The sequence below is a fragment of the Cricetulus griseus genome, chromosome 4 (genome assembly GCF_003668045.3).
Source record: "Cricetulus griseus strain 17A/GY chromosome 4, alternate assembly CriGri-PICRH-1.0, whole genome shotgun sequence".
Classification (NCBI taxonomy): domain Eukaryota; kingdom Metazoa; phylum Chordata; class Mammalia; order Rodentia; family Cricetidae; genus Cricetulus; species Cricetulus griseus.
In genome coordinates, this window is record NC_048597.1 from 163,867,831 (window position 1) to 163,883,084 (window position 15,254).

Consider the following 15,254-nt stretch of genomic DNA (forward strand, 5'->3'; position numbering starts at 1 on the left):
GGTAGGAAGGGGTAGGAATAGTTTCAAAAGAAGGAGCCACCCTACCCTTCCCCCATTTTGAAGTGGGGACAGGAACCTTAAGGCAGTAGGAGGGTTTCAACAATTAAAGGTAAGTACATGCACACCTGTGTACGAATGGAGGCATGCATGCATGGGACTAAATGAATAAGGACCTAAAACAAGAGGAACAGCAGTGAAGAGGGGGACTAAGACTTGACTATGTCAGGAAACCAATGGCTCCCCTGTAATTCTTTGCTAAACCAGTCTTCCACCTCAGCTCTGCAGTCCATTCAAAGCTCTGCAAAAAGCAGTGGGCAGGACCACCTGGGAGTGAAGAGAGAGGCAGGGAAAGCCTCTGTCAGGGAAGCCAGTCTTCTGGAGACCTGTTACCTGCTGTGTGGTTTACTCTGCCTCCTTTTCTAGCCTTTCTCTCACCTCTCAGCATTTTAGTTGCCATCTGCCAGCCCTCCTTACCCCTGCCATGGACCTTTGTTACCAAAAATCAAAACTCCCAAAGGAAGAACAGTGAGTGTTAGGATACTTGCTCGATTAAAAGAATTAGGCATTTAAGTGTGAAGGCTTCCTGAAACACAGCAGAGTAATAAGGACAGCTTATTAAACCACATCTTAGGTGTCTCCTAGTCTCTGGACCTCCTTGGTTCTCTGAACCCCCATTCCTCTGCATTAGTATATGGGGGGCATAAATAGTTTATCTCAGTCTCTTGTGGAAAAAATTTGAATTCATTATGTGAAGAATTAAAGAGCATTCATTAAGGAATATAAGGTTAGGGTTTGCTAACTGCATTTCTCACTCTTTTAAAGAGATAACAAATGTAACAAGTTGAGAAAGAGGCTATTAGATATTAAATATATAGTCACAAAAACATTCTAATCACTTTATGCATAAAATACATTTTCATGCCATGCATTTTTTTTAACTTAGAGCATCATGTTAACACTCAGAAGTTTTGCATTTTGCAGCATTTCTGATTTCAAATTATAGGATGCCCACATTACCATATTATGTATAATGAGAAGCTGTTTGTAGTAAACGATGATAAGGCTTCAGTGTGTATCATCAGTCCTTTCCAACAGTCATATCACATGATCCTATCATGATAACTTGTTATTGCCACCATTGACAGGCAGGAACCTGAGACTTAGGGAAATGAAAAAGAAACCTATCCCAAATTGCACACACACCATGCAGCAGCACAGCAGGAGCTCAGCCTCAGTCTCTCTGTGTCTATGAAATAAACTTGTCAGCTATATGTCCACCCACGTCTAGCAAATCAACGAGGCTGTTGCACGAACAATGGTGCTTAGGAATGGATAGTAATACACAGCTAACAGGGTACTAACTAGTGTAACTTCTCTAGAGGTCAGCTGCCATAATCATATATCAGAAAATGGGTTTAAGATATGGGATGGAGAGAGGGTTCAGCAGTTAAGAGACCTGAGTTCAGTTTCCAGCACTCACCAGGTGATTCACAATGGCTTGGAACTCTAGCTCTAGGGCATTTGGCATTCTCTTCTGGCATATGAAGAAGTGTCTTCATATGCTCACATAAATACAAACAATTAAAAATAACAAAAATAAAAAAGAAATTCATATGTAACACACTTGGGGCACAGATCTCTATACAGACATTTTTCTATAATTGTTTATTATGGGGAAAAACTGGTCAGAATCCATGTGTCAGGAAATGTATCCATTTCTTCTAGGCTTTCCTAGTTGGTAGCATATTTTTCCTAATAGACCACAGCAATCTTTTTGTTTGTGTTATCAGTTGTAATGTTTCCTTTTTCATTTCTAACCTTATTTGACTCCTTTTTTATAAATCAAACTGCAATATTTAAATCTGTTCAATGTCATCCAGGCAGTAAAAATAATCCCTTAAAGCAGGGGTTCTCAACATTCCTAATGCTGCCACCCTTTAATACAGTTCCTCATGTTGTGGTGACCCCAACCATAAAATTATTTTCATTGCTACTTCATAGCTGTAACTTTGCTACTGCTATGAATCATCACGTAAATATGTTTTCCAACAGACTTGGGTGACTTCTATGAAAGGGTCAGTCTACCCACAAATGGGTCATGACCCCACAGGCTGAGAACCTCTGACTTAAAGGAATATTGAATGACATGGGAAAATTCTTATGAAGAGCAAGAAACAAAACTTCAATGTTTACACATTTTTAAAAGGACCTGCTTATACTGATCAACAGGATCATAAAATAAAAATAAGGACACTAACATTTTAATTATCTCTAGGTGAGAATTACCGGTGTTTTTCATAATTATCTTACACCTTTTCTATGCTTTATAAATATGATAAAATATTCCAAAATATTAAACTGTAAACTTAAGTTTAATAGATAGGTTCAAGTTGTAAAAAATTAATAATTGAAATGTAGTTTAGAAAACACTCCTCTTTGAGACAATTTTCCCTATGTATAGCATTGCTAACTTTAACTGACTTTAAACTCGTGACTTGTGTGTTACTCAAGGCACTTCTCTTGTCTTAGCAAAAACAGGAATAATATAATGTTTCATCTAAATAGATCACTTATAGTGCATTTCAAGTTTTCTATAGCTGTACTAGTCATATTAAAATTAAGTAATTCCAAAGATCAACTCAGGCCAAAGAAAATGACACAAATATTTAAAAAGGGTAAGTTACGATGAGATGGCTTCAAATACGTGAGCAAACCATTCAATGCATGAATATAAGTGTATGAAACAATGAAAATAAAGTATGAAGTAAAAGCCAAGATCTGAAACAGACTAAATTACAGAATAGGATAAAATTAAGCCCACATAATTTTGAATAGGAAATGAGTACAGATGACTAAGAACAAAAACTAATTTTAGCTTCATCCTCAAAGACATAAAGTAATAGAGCTAAAGGACTTCTGAAAACCCAAAAATATAAGCTCACATATTTGTAACAACAAAAGCTTGATTTTACAGAAGTTTTACATCTGGAAACTGCAATTATTCCCAATACAACTAGGAGCCAGAGATTAAGTAAAAAGCAAAATAAATAAGTAAAACCTCTTGTCCATTCAAACCAATGATACTGTTAAATGTTTTTTTCTTACTAACTTAATGTCTTGTCTAGCATTTTTCATTCATTCAAAATTTTTATTACATTTATTTATTTATTTATTTAGAGTGTGTGTTCATGCACATGTGTTGTGGAAAAATCTTTTTGTACACTGTGAAGATGTGTCACTCTGATTGGTTTAATAAAAAGCTGAATGGCCAATAGGTAGGCAGGATTTCTGGCAGAGAGTACAGTGGGAGGAAGAAGAGAGCCATAGGAGATAGAGGAAGCAGCATGGGCAATACAGAGTGAAGGTAACCAAGCCATGTAAAAGAACATAGATTAATGGGGGAGGAGGGAAGGTGGTGGCGCACGCCTTTAATCCCAGCACTGGGGAGGCAGAGGCAGGAGGATCTCTGTGAGTTTACAGTTTAGGACAGCCAGGACTGATACACAGAGAAACCCTGTCTCAAACAAACAAAAGCAAGCAAGCAAACAAACAAAAGAAAGTGGATTAAAGATAACCAGTTAATTTAAGTTATAAGAGCTAGTTAGAAACAAGCCTAAGCTACTGGCCAAGCTTTCATAATTAGTAAGTCTCTGTGTTATGATTTGGGAGCTGGCTGGAGGAACAGAGAAAGACTCGCTACACATAGCTACACACAGCTACACACAGCCATGAAATGCTTGTGGAGGTTGGAGAACAACCTATGAGAGTTGGTTCTCTTCTTCCACTGTGTGGGTTCTTGATTTAGGACATCAGTCTTGAAAGCAAGCACCTTTGAACACTGACCCATCTCACCTGCCCTCATTTATTATTTTGTACAAAGCAAGGCTACAAAGTAGACAGTAGGAACTGGGTAGGAACAGATATAAAATTAAGATTCTTACTTAGGATGAAAGCCAGAAAATGACAGGGCTAGGGCTGGCTAGCTGATGCCAGAGGCCTCAGCTGCCTTTTCCATACAATACCAACCTTCATTTCTCAACCTATACTATCCCAGCATCCTCTACCACATGTGCCCAAACTTCTGACACATTGTCACACAACATATCTGCATAGCTTGAGAACTACACAACAAAGTTACCAAAAATAATGCAAAACAAACAAAGTCTCCTTTGAAGCAAGTCTACAGTGTTGTGTTGGGCTCCATTCTTAGCCATCCTGGATCTCATGTGGGTAGTAGATTGGACACACCCATTAGGCCTTTTGACTCTGACTTTTTAGCTATAAGGTTAGCTTGCTGTCATTTTGTTTCACATTGCAGAGCTGATATCATCTGCAAATTAGAGAAAGTGAGTGATGGGATCACTAAGGAGTAGCTACTAACAAATAGAGAAGACAATATCACTGATGTGAGTCAACATAATTCCTCACAGGCCCCACATCTAATACAATCTTCATAGCTACTTAGAGAGTGAATCCACATCACCTGGGCCTAAATTCTTAACACCTCTAGTTATCCACTTACATGTCACACTAGAGTGTTCATGGGACCACAGGACAGCCTGTAGGAGCTAGTTATCTCCTTCCCCCATGTGGGTCTCATGAATCAAACTCAGGTCATCAAGTTCAGCAGCAAGTACTGCCAGTGAGCCACCTCAGCAGCCCTACTGTCAATGATTTTTCAAAGTTACTCTTTAATTAAAGTATGATGAAATCAGACTTCTTCCTCTGTCAGTGAGTTTACAAAGCAATACAACCTGTGGCCAAAATGTATTCATTCTTTGTGATAATTATTTTTACAAATACATTCTTAAACCACAGACACTGAAAAGATATTTTTACTGAGATATTCAATCCAAGAATTATGATACTGAAATATAAGGAAAACACAAATGTCTGAGAGCAGGAGGATGATTGCATAAAATAACATTGTCTGTAGTACTGTTAATACAGCAAGTAAATCTTGATGCACATTATTATAGGAACTGCAAGGGATGTTCAACTCTTTAAATAACATAATTCCAAGTATATGGGAAAGTGTCCTGCCTTCTTAAAAACAAATTCCTAAGGATGATGCTATTGCATCATTTCTCCTTCATAATAATATGCATGATAATGCACTAGGTTATAGAGACTTTAATACTGTCACAACAAGGATGTAACATGGCTAAGTTTGAAACCTTCAGTCTATCATTGCTAACTATAGTTGAACATTACAGGCCTGTGAGGCTTATAAGTACTTTTGAAGCAACTGGTACACTGCAGGTCAAACTCCCGGCTCTCGATAGTCGAAGGCTAAACCTGGAATCCTCCTTCAATAAACGTTCACTACTCACTCATTATTTTCTTTCCTAATACAAACATTCACACAGTACTACCACATGCCCTAGACAAGCCACTCCGCTTTCCCGCCAGAGTTCCAGGACATGACTCTCACTCAGTACTAGTTACTTGAACCTAATTTTGAGGCATTGCACAGAATCTGAATTTTCTGCTTCTTCATTCACAGGACTTAGGGACTTCCACTAAGCATTATATCTACCTGTTTTTAAGAAGTCTTCTAGAGGTTAGGGCCCTTACTCCACACCTAAATGATCATATAACAATGAAACTACTTCCAATGAGCAATAACTGGCAGATCAATTTATAATCTTACAGTCTAATATTAAAAATATTTTTTAAAAAATTCCCTCAACATCTTATTTCTTTAAAACTTCAAATCAGAATGAAAGAACTCTTCTAAACTTAGTTAAAAACAAACCACCAAGCAGATATTGAAAACACTTTTAGACATATATAGTAGTTAAATGAAAGGACTATTAAACTCTGCTAGAATGACAAGGTAATTCAATTTTGAGCTAGAAAAAATGTCTTCAAGATACATTTTCTATTAACCACTTGGGGTCCAATTTGACAGTTGAAACTCAATAAAACATCTTGAAAGAAACCCAAAATATAAAACAGTATGTTTTTATTGTGATAAAAAAAAAAACACGGTAAAAGGAAGTCACTACTAAAAACTCCCTTCAGCACAAAAACTTTCCAAGTTTCTATTTCCCATTCTTTAATGTTTTCCATTATACTGAAATAGTTCCATTAGACTTGCATTATTAAATATGTTAAAATATTGATCTCTGTGTTGTCATTCAAACTGGGTTAAGAGATATAAATCAGTGGTAGAAAACCCAGCATGTTAAAAAAAAAAAAAAAAAAAAAAAAAAAAAAAAAAAAAGCCTGGCAGTGCAGCACTCAGGAGACAGGTAGTGGGATCCTAGGGCAGGCAGAGATGGAACACAGAGAAACAAGTGAAACCCTGTTGAGAAGAAGATGGGAGGGGAGTGGAGGAGAGGAAGATAGCATGCAGGATGTCGAGATTTCAACCCAAACATCAAAAAGAAAAGAAAATGCTCATTTATTTTGTTTATAATGTTTTCTGGTTTTGTTTTTGTTGCTTGTTTAAAGACAAGGATGCATACTTTGTAGCCCTGGCTGATCTAGAACTTGCCATGTAGACCGGCCTGGCCTAGAATTCAGAGATCTGCCTGCTTCTGCCTCCCAAGTGCTGGGATTAAAGGTGTGTGTCTCTTCTTAATGGGCAGATACAAGAAGAATTGCAACTTCCTTTGAAAGTAAAAGCAATTCTTCCAAAAAAAAAAATTCAATCATTTAAAACCATGGATTCATATTCAACATACAGACCATTTTGAAGTCTTTAGGGTACCTTCAAGTAGACAGATTTAGAATGATAAACTGCAAGACAAGATGTGAACAGAAAAATATTTGGGCTTGGACCAACATTAAGATTGGTTTTAATAAATCTTTAGTGGGGTTATCTATTCAAAGGTCAGAGAATACCAAGATTAAAAAACTGTAAGCAAAATTAAGTATACATGTAAGAGAGTAAATAAACGTTAAGTCATGCCCTTGTACCCTGGCTAGCCTCGAACTTAGAATCCTGTTGCTTCAGATGAGTGCTGAGATCACAGGCATGTGTCCCACTGTCCTTGGCTGTGGTCTTTTTAATGGGTCTTAGAAAGTCAAAAGGAAAACAAAAAGGGTTTGAGGCATGTCTCCTGTTTTCAGTCTATATTTGAAGTATAGAACAAAAATCTCAGTAAGGAAATGAGTGAAGAACTGTATAACTTTCTCAGATTTCTAAATATATAACGCTTAGGCCCAACTATCTCTTCATCTATTCTAAGAGGCGGTTTAAAAAAGAAAGAAAGAAAGACAGAAATCTGAATCAATAAACGCCTGATGGAGTTGGAGATACTCCAAGACAGTCCTGCAACCAATAGGAGAACTTTCCCTAGATGTGGATTACGGTTTCATCTCTATCACAAAGCTGAGAACACAAACCCCCGAGTTGTTAACGGATACCCAAAGCAGCAGGAAACCCAGTTAAGAGTCATCAGTACTGGGAAGCAACCGCTGTTTGTAAGGACTTTAAGGGACAATAAAGGATGAAACAGTTTAGAGAAGAAAAGCGGGATTCGCTTCTCCAAGTTAAGGAAACACCTTGTCGCAGGGAGTTAAAAATGAGCCTAGCTGAAATGGACTCGGGCTTTGGGCGGGAGGCTGAGGAAGGGGAACCGGGACTAAGGGTGAAGGGTTTCCCTGGGACCCGCCAGAAGAGGACGGGTGGCAGGATGGCTAATGAAAGCGAATGGCGGGGGCTGGATGGAGATGCCGGGTGATGCCTCACCCCACCGGCGCGCGAAGGTCCGAGCGGCAGGATCACAGCGGTGGGTCCGTTTCCCTCGGCGGCGCCCGGGCCCGCCTCCATGTTCGCTGGCTGTGGCCCTCGGGCGGGCGGGCGGGCGGGCTGGCGGGCGCCACTAGATCGGCGTTCTAGGCCGCCGGGCCCGGCCTCACCTCGCCAGAATTCCCCGCGGGGCCGAGGTCGGCGCCGCCCGCGGGCAGGATGCGCTCGGCTTTCCCGCTCGGCGTTCCCGAGCGCCGGGCGCTGGGCCACTCGACCTCGGGGGTCGGAGCGGCCGCCTGGGCCTGGAGTTCCCTGAGCGCGGCCGCTCCGGCCCCGGCGGATCCTGAGCTCGGCGGGCTCTCGGGCGCGGCCTCCCCACCCCGCGGGCCTCCTGTCGCCGGCTGACTCGGGAGCACGGCGCACTGAGGACGGCGGCGGGGAAGGCGACCGCCGCCACCCCCGCCCTCCTCACACCCCACGGGCCGCCGCGCCACCCACCTGCAGTGTCTTCTCTGCAGCCATCACGACATGCTCTGGAAGCCGGGCCGGCCCCGGGCCCCCCTCCGCCAGGCGGCCACCTCTCGCCTCAGCGCCGGGCCGCCACGACCGCCGCTAGGGCTCGGGCCGAGCGGGACGCTCCCCATGCCGCCGGCCCGCACGCCCGCTGGGCGGACCGCACGCCAGGGCTGCGGCTCTCAGGCGCCCTGGGGCTCCGCCGCCCGCCGCCGCGCTCCTCGCTCGCCCGCCCGCCCGCTCGCTCGCCCGCCCGCTCGCCCGCACCGAGCCGCTGCAGCCGCCGCCGCGTGCAGCGTTCCTCCCCTCCGGTCTCTAGCCTTCCTTCGCTGCCGCTGGAGCGGAGCTTGGCAAACCAGCACCTGCTGCTGGAGAACGCCGAGAACTGAAACAGGAAACCCGGAGCCAGGGGGGGAAACCCGGGAGGCGTGGAGAGGGGTGAGGGGAGCTGCTGGAACCTGTCGGGCTCTACTTGAGCCTCCTCCCTTCCTGCGCTTTCCCCTACGGGCCCTACCCTGGGGTCTTGGATCACTCCTCTCCTGTGCCCTGTTTTGCCACCGAAGGTGCCTCTTGCACTGGCTACCTCATCTCCACCCTGCACTAGCTTAGCTCATGTCCTGGGCAGTCAAGGAAATCGCGTTGCTTTCTCAGGGCATGTTCCTTCTTTGTTGACTTATTATTAATACCCTGAAATGGGGGAGGGGGTACGACAAACACCACACCCTGAGTAATAAAACCTGAGTAAGGGAATTTAAACAAATGAAGCTGTAGGGATTTCACCCTTTGGGAAGGGCTTCCTTCAGCTAGGGAACTGGCTTTGCTGGAAATGGCAATCACTTCGGAATTGAGGTTAAACCCAAGATAAGCTCAGATCTCTTTGGGCTGGGAGCAGGCAGCCCTGTGCACTGAGGTGGACACGTGTGAATAGCTCTGAGCGCAGAACATTCCTGTTTGAGAGAAGTGAACAACACCTAGCGCAATCTAGGTCAATTTCTCGGAAATGCTCCCACCATCTTACTCATCTGCTTATGGAAATGTTATCACTTCTCGCCCTTTGCTGAATGCATCTAATTCTGGAGCAGGAGGAAAAGACACTAATGGACCATGTGCCACCACCAGCAGTTTCCTTATCTCATGAAATTGCCACTACAGCCAGGTGAGCTAGGTATTGTGATGCAGTTTATCAACAGACGATCGAAGTTCTAAAATTTTATACAGCTTGAATAGAAGAAAGATCCCTATGTGTTACACACAAAGCACGTGTTTGTCTCAGGACTGGCCTATGGCGCCTTTGGTTACACTTTTCGCCTTTATTAGAATTGTTTCTTGCCTTTCTGAGTTGTTTTCAATAGGACATAGATCATTTAAGCCTGGACCTCGGACTACTTAATGTGCTAGCATTCATGATGTTTATTGAAGCTCGAACTGTATAGTTTAATGTTTCTTTTCTTTTTACAAAAAAACAAAATCTGCCTTCGTGGCTCATTTTGAGCAGCACACCTATCCCCATTGCATCTATTGCACTTGAAGTTTTGAAGAGGTCCCAGCTGAAAGAATCCTTCCCAGGATTCCTGTGAGCATTCCCAGCCAGAGGGAAGAAAGCAGGATATCTTACTTAGCCCATTCTCCACCAGTCTTGGGGCCTATTCAGTAAAATGGCAACAGGAGTTTGGCGCCAGTGGTCCACAGTTTTAGTGTTGCATTGGCGACCCTGGGAAGACTAGCAATCTGCTCTCTGCAGCAGGTCAGATTTTTGGCAGGAAGTTGGAATACTCTGGAAAGACAGCCTCTGTACACCGGGCCAAACCCACAGAAATCTTTGGAGCGGGACTAGGAGGGTGGCAAGGACTTAGAAAGAATTTGGCTGGCAGACAACAGTAAGTCCCAGCACCATGACATGACTTTAGTGATGCCAGGAAGTTTCTCCATTCTACAGTGTCCTACCCACACAGCCTTCCTCTTGCCCTGTGCCCTGCAATTGACTCTGCCAAGTTCCAAGATCAGGGGCCTCGGTTAAGTACTTTGGAGCTAAGCTGAATATTATTTGTAAATGCTAGTATTTACTGGATGATTACAAAATTCCAAATACTAGTCTTTGCATGTGCTTTCTTGCATAATGCCCACAAAACCCACATGTAGGGCTACCTGCCATAATCTCCCTTTTTGCAGATGAGAAAACCGAGACCAGGTTTACAGTCACCAGACAACTAAGAGGGCAACGAGTACAGTTTAAGAGTTCAACTCTAGAATTAAGACCTGTTATACGAACATGATGCAGTAACTGCCCTCAATCACATTGTTATTTAGCTGGGGAGATAAGAACACCCAAAGATAACCCTGAGCTTTGAAAAGGGAAGTCTGAGGCAGATTGGTGGGCCAATAGCATTCTGATGAGTATGGAGATAACTATCATATTCAAGGACAACATTAATGAAGAGCCAGGGAAGTCTTGGGAGCAGAGATCCAAAGAAAAGGCTAGAGGGGGCAGAAGGGCTGAATCATAGAGATTTGTGAGAAAGAAAGGGGGAGAAAGGAGGGATGGAAGAGAGGAAAAGGGAGAAAGAAGCAGGTAGATATTTAGTTCCACGTAGCCTACAAACCAGTGGAGAATCTGTGTAAGACTTAAGATGATCTTTTGGAAGATGTCTTATTTTAGGAAGACAAAGCTGTTATGTTGATGGGATGGTTGGAAGGCAAGGGGAAACAAATTTTGAAGCTCATATGCTAGAACTAACATGAACTAATGATGCAAACAGCAAAGTGAGAGAGAAAAGGAAGAGACACATTATTGCGTGTCTTAAAACAGGCCTCATGGATATCTGGATGCACACTCACTGGAGAGATGGAGCTGAGAAGGCAGAGCTAGCAGTCAAATGAGTATAATGTAAAGCCTGCAGCAAAGGCAAAGCGTAGGGTGAAAGGAACTACATCTGAAGTTCAAAATCATTCGGTTTTATATGTGCGTTTGAGATAATACCAGGTTCTGCATGTAGGAATGGCACAGTGTTATCTAAAAATGGCAGATTGTTTGGGAGAGTCATTTATCTGCTAATAAGAGAAAAATACGAAAATTTAACATGGTCTCCATTATCAAGTCAACAGGCATCATGGTTCATTTTTGTAAAACAGTGTTGAAAGAAAATTTCTAGTAAAAATAAACTCTATGGCTCTGAGTTAAATGAGCTTCCTGTAACCCCACTTATGTCATCTTCTTTACCCCAAGCTATACTTCCTTGTAAGGAAAGAGAACTAAAACAGTTTTCACAAGTTCAGAGGAAATTTGAATGTTGAAAGGAAGCATCATTTAATGTGAACCCACTTGTCATTTTGGTGAGACTGGGGGATCAAATCCTTCTTTTCTGATCATAAGCCTTCACCAGGTACCAGGCAAGGGTGGCACCTTCCTACTATCAGTCTGGGGGAGCAAATCTTTATTTTAGTCATAAAATCAATCCTGAACCTTGAATTGCAACTCGGAATTGAATATAGTTCTAGAACTCAATCGGCCACATTTGTACAGTGACAAACTCCTGGGACAGCATTGATAGTTGATAATGATGCCTTTGGAAGGATGGTTGTGAGGGTAGTACTTCTCCCTCCTAAGATACGCTCTTAGGTAGACTGTCACACACCTAGGTTTATGCTTGACTCATAAAAGGTACAATTTTAGATGCCTGTCCCATCCCACCATGGCTTGCCTTCATCAAGGATTTCCATTTGCCAACCCCCCCAACACACACACATACACACACACACACACACACACACACACACACACACACACACACACACACACACACACACACACACGAGCTCCAGAAGCTTCCAACAGTTAGTATTCAGGTTCAGAACTGCCACACACTCATGGCAAATATTTCTACTGGACTCAAAGGTTTCCGGGTGGTATCCTTAGGGCTTTTCTTACAGGTCATTTATGAACCTTAGCTATACATGGAGTTCTAAGTTACTTAGAACGCTGGAGTCTCTTGCCTCATGCCTCTCCCGTTTCTGCTGAAGAGTCTTACCTTCGCTGAGATGATGTCAGTAGTTCCGTCAGTGTGAGCTCATCTTCAGCTCTTAAGCCAGCAATGCTTTCCTCTAGTTAGCTGAAGGGCTTCCTTCACAGCTTCCGTATCCTTTAGATATTCTGTAACTCCAACAGCCTATAAATGAAACCTAGTTCCATTCACCACCCTTGCTCCACAAAAACTATTTGCTAAGCCTTGTATAAGACACATCGGGTGATACAGCATACTCCTGCCCAATGAGTCTCAGGGGCAGCTACAGTTGCTTATTAACACTGCGTTCTTAGAGAAGGAAACTAAAAGACACGAGATATGTACCGTTGACCAATCCCAGAACTTCTTTTTTTCTGATGGGTAACCACAAGATTCCGTAGCACTGGTGTGACTGTTTCCTCCAGCGTTTGAGGGAGGCCATCAGGGAAAGCCACCAGAGAGCCACAGGAACCAAGTTTTCTGTATGCCAATGTCATAGCTGTGTGCTGGTTTTCTTCCCAAGCCTAGAATGGCCACATCACTTTTACCATGTTTGGCAACACACTGGGGACCTGAGAACAACAGAAATACCGCTGCTATCTTGAGGAGAACTATGTTTGCAATGCCACTGCCCTTTACACTGCTCGGAAGTTTTAGAGGTTTTCTTTCTAGATGGGATTTAAAGTGAACTAAAACCTCTTCCTTACCTCAATAGTCATCTGTTGTCTGAAAAGGAAACTGTACTTAGAACTCAAAGTATGCAAAATCAAGCAAACTGAAAACAGGGTAGAGTCTAAGGGTCACACTGAAAGACCATTAACTAGCATTATTTGTGAAGACAAAAACAACAATAACAACAACAACAAAAAAAACAGTTTAAATGCACACTAATGGGAGACTATTTAAATTAACATACTCTTCCCATTCATTGGAACTATATGCAGCTGTTAAAGATTAGAGTTGATTTGTGTCTATGAAATAAACTTCAAGATACATTGTTTACTGAAAGGAGATGGAGGAGGGTGCTTAGTTTTTGTGCGAAGGAAAATCTATTATTTTATAAGCATATGATATCTCTGATGAGCACATAACAAACTAGGGGCACTAGTTGTCTATGGGCAGAGGAACTGAATAATTGAAAGGAAAGGGTAAAAAATTTTATTGTTCTATATACTCACAGTTTTTGAATTTTAAATTGTACATATGAATTCACCTTTCAAAAACACTGTTTAAAATGTAATTTTTATTGATAATGTGTCTTTTTGTCGATACATTTCTGTTGAATTCCATAACTAGTCAGGTGTTTTTAAAGTAATAGAAATAATTCCAACTTTACACATGGTTTGTGGGAATGCAAATTAGAGTAGCCACTATAGAAATCAGCGTGGAGGTTCCTCAAAAACTAAAAATAGAACTACTAGATGGCAAAGCTATTTCACCACCCAAAGAAATGAAATCAGTACACTATGGAAATACTGATGTACCCACAGAACTATCCACAATAACCTAAATATAGAGTCAGCCTAGGTGCCAATCAACAGATTAGAAAATGTAGCATATACACAATGGAATATTATTCACCCACAATGAAGAACATGTTATTTGTAGATAATGAATAGAATGTGAGATGATTATGTTGAACAAAACAAGCCAGACTTAGAAAGACAAATATTTTATCTTTTCCTCTCATATGCTGAAACAAGTTTTTTTTTTTTTTTTTTTTTAAAGAGATTGAAGAAGAAGGGGCACTATTTGGAAAGAAAAAGTGGAATCCAGATTCATGGGGACAAGCAAGAAGTTAACGAGAGAGAGAGAGAGAGAGAGAGAGAGAGAGAGAGAGAGAGAGATATCAAAGTATATTATATGGATGTATAAATATATCACAATGAAGCCCCTTATTTGGTATAATTAATATGTAACTTGTAGAAAAAGAAAAATTATTCCCAGTGGCAAGGAAGAGGAAGTGAAGGAAGCCCTGTGAGTTGCACGTGTGGAGTCTGGGGCTTCCCAACCAAGGGAAAGATGTCTAAGATCATGTGGAGAGGGAGATCCCATGATTGCTTAAGGATTCCCAGACAGAATTAATAGGATTAGTCACAGTGCCTACAATTTAGTTGTTAAAATTCTAATCTGAGGTTCTATAAGAATTTTGAAAGGAACTACTTGAATTAGGGGAAACATTTGGGGGCATGTTCTCATAGCTAGATACTGGAAGGAAGTGCTTATACATAAACTAGAGGCCTCATGGTAGGTCAGGTATAGGTACAGGCAGACTGAGCATGTGTGCTTTTCATAACGTTCATTACATAGAATTCTATTTGCTTATTCTATTGTCTTTCTGTATCACAATGTTAAGTTTCATGGCGGCAAAGGCTTTGTCTTGCTCCCCAAAAGATCTCCAATTCTTTTGTCATAGCAGGGATGTGACACTCAGGTTAACTCTAGATAATTGCAACACCCCAACATTCCAATCTGTGGTTATTTATTTCTCTTTGATCTATTAGAAGACAGTGAAGGCATGTCCATATAGAAACTAGGACTCAGGGCTGTAGCCTTTGAAAGAGTGGCCAAGGTAAAATTCAAATCCCAAAGTGAATGGGAAATCAGAAAACTATGCAAGCATTAGGAAATAAGGGAAGGAATTAACAACTAAGATATGAGGGTAGTACAGGCATAAGGAAGAATGAAGAAGAAAAAGAAGAGGAGGAAGAGGAAAGAAAGAGAACAAAAAGGTAGCCAAATGGCCAGCAGCAAACATATATACAGAAGGACATCCCCATCAATAAGTAAATTAGATGAAATGGCCCTATAAACAAGCAACAAAGCATCCAACAGTGAGAAGACAGCTTTGAAATAAGGGCTGCAATGACAGGAAATGCAGGATTATCAGCAGAGCATACTGGCTGCTGAGTCACCCTGGGACCAGAGACTTCAGGAGTGGGGGTGGATCTAGTCACCCTGATGGAGGGTCTAGATTGGCTTCAGTGTCTAGGAGAGTGGGAAGCTGAGTAAGCTCGGTGGCTAATGTCAGACAGTTGGAG

General features: G+C 41.9%; 1 protein-coding gene across 2 annotated transcripts in view; it reads right to left on the reverse strand.

Annotated features, from left to right (window-relative positions):
• Positions 1-8,334, reverse strand: part of Zc3h12c (zinc finger CCCH-type containing 12C) — a 59,676-nt gene extending 51,342 nt beyond the window's left edge. The window contains exon 1 of one of the 2 annotated variants that reach the window (XM_027415102.2): positions 8,201-8,334. In XM_027415102.2, coding sequence (XP_027270903.1) covers positions 8,201-8,224 — 24 coding nt within the window. In that variant the 5' untranslated portion in view covers positions 8,225-8,334. Of the gene's footprint in view, positions 1-7,702; positions 7,799-8,200 lie in introns of those variants that run through there. The other variant, XM_027415104.1, reaches the window with a different exon arrangement.
• Between the last annotated feature and the right edge of the window lie 6,920 nt (positions 8,335-15,254).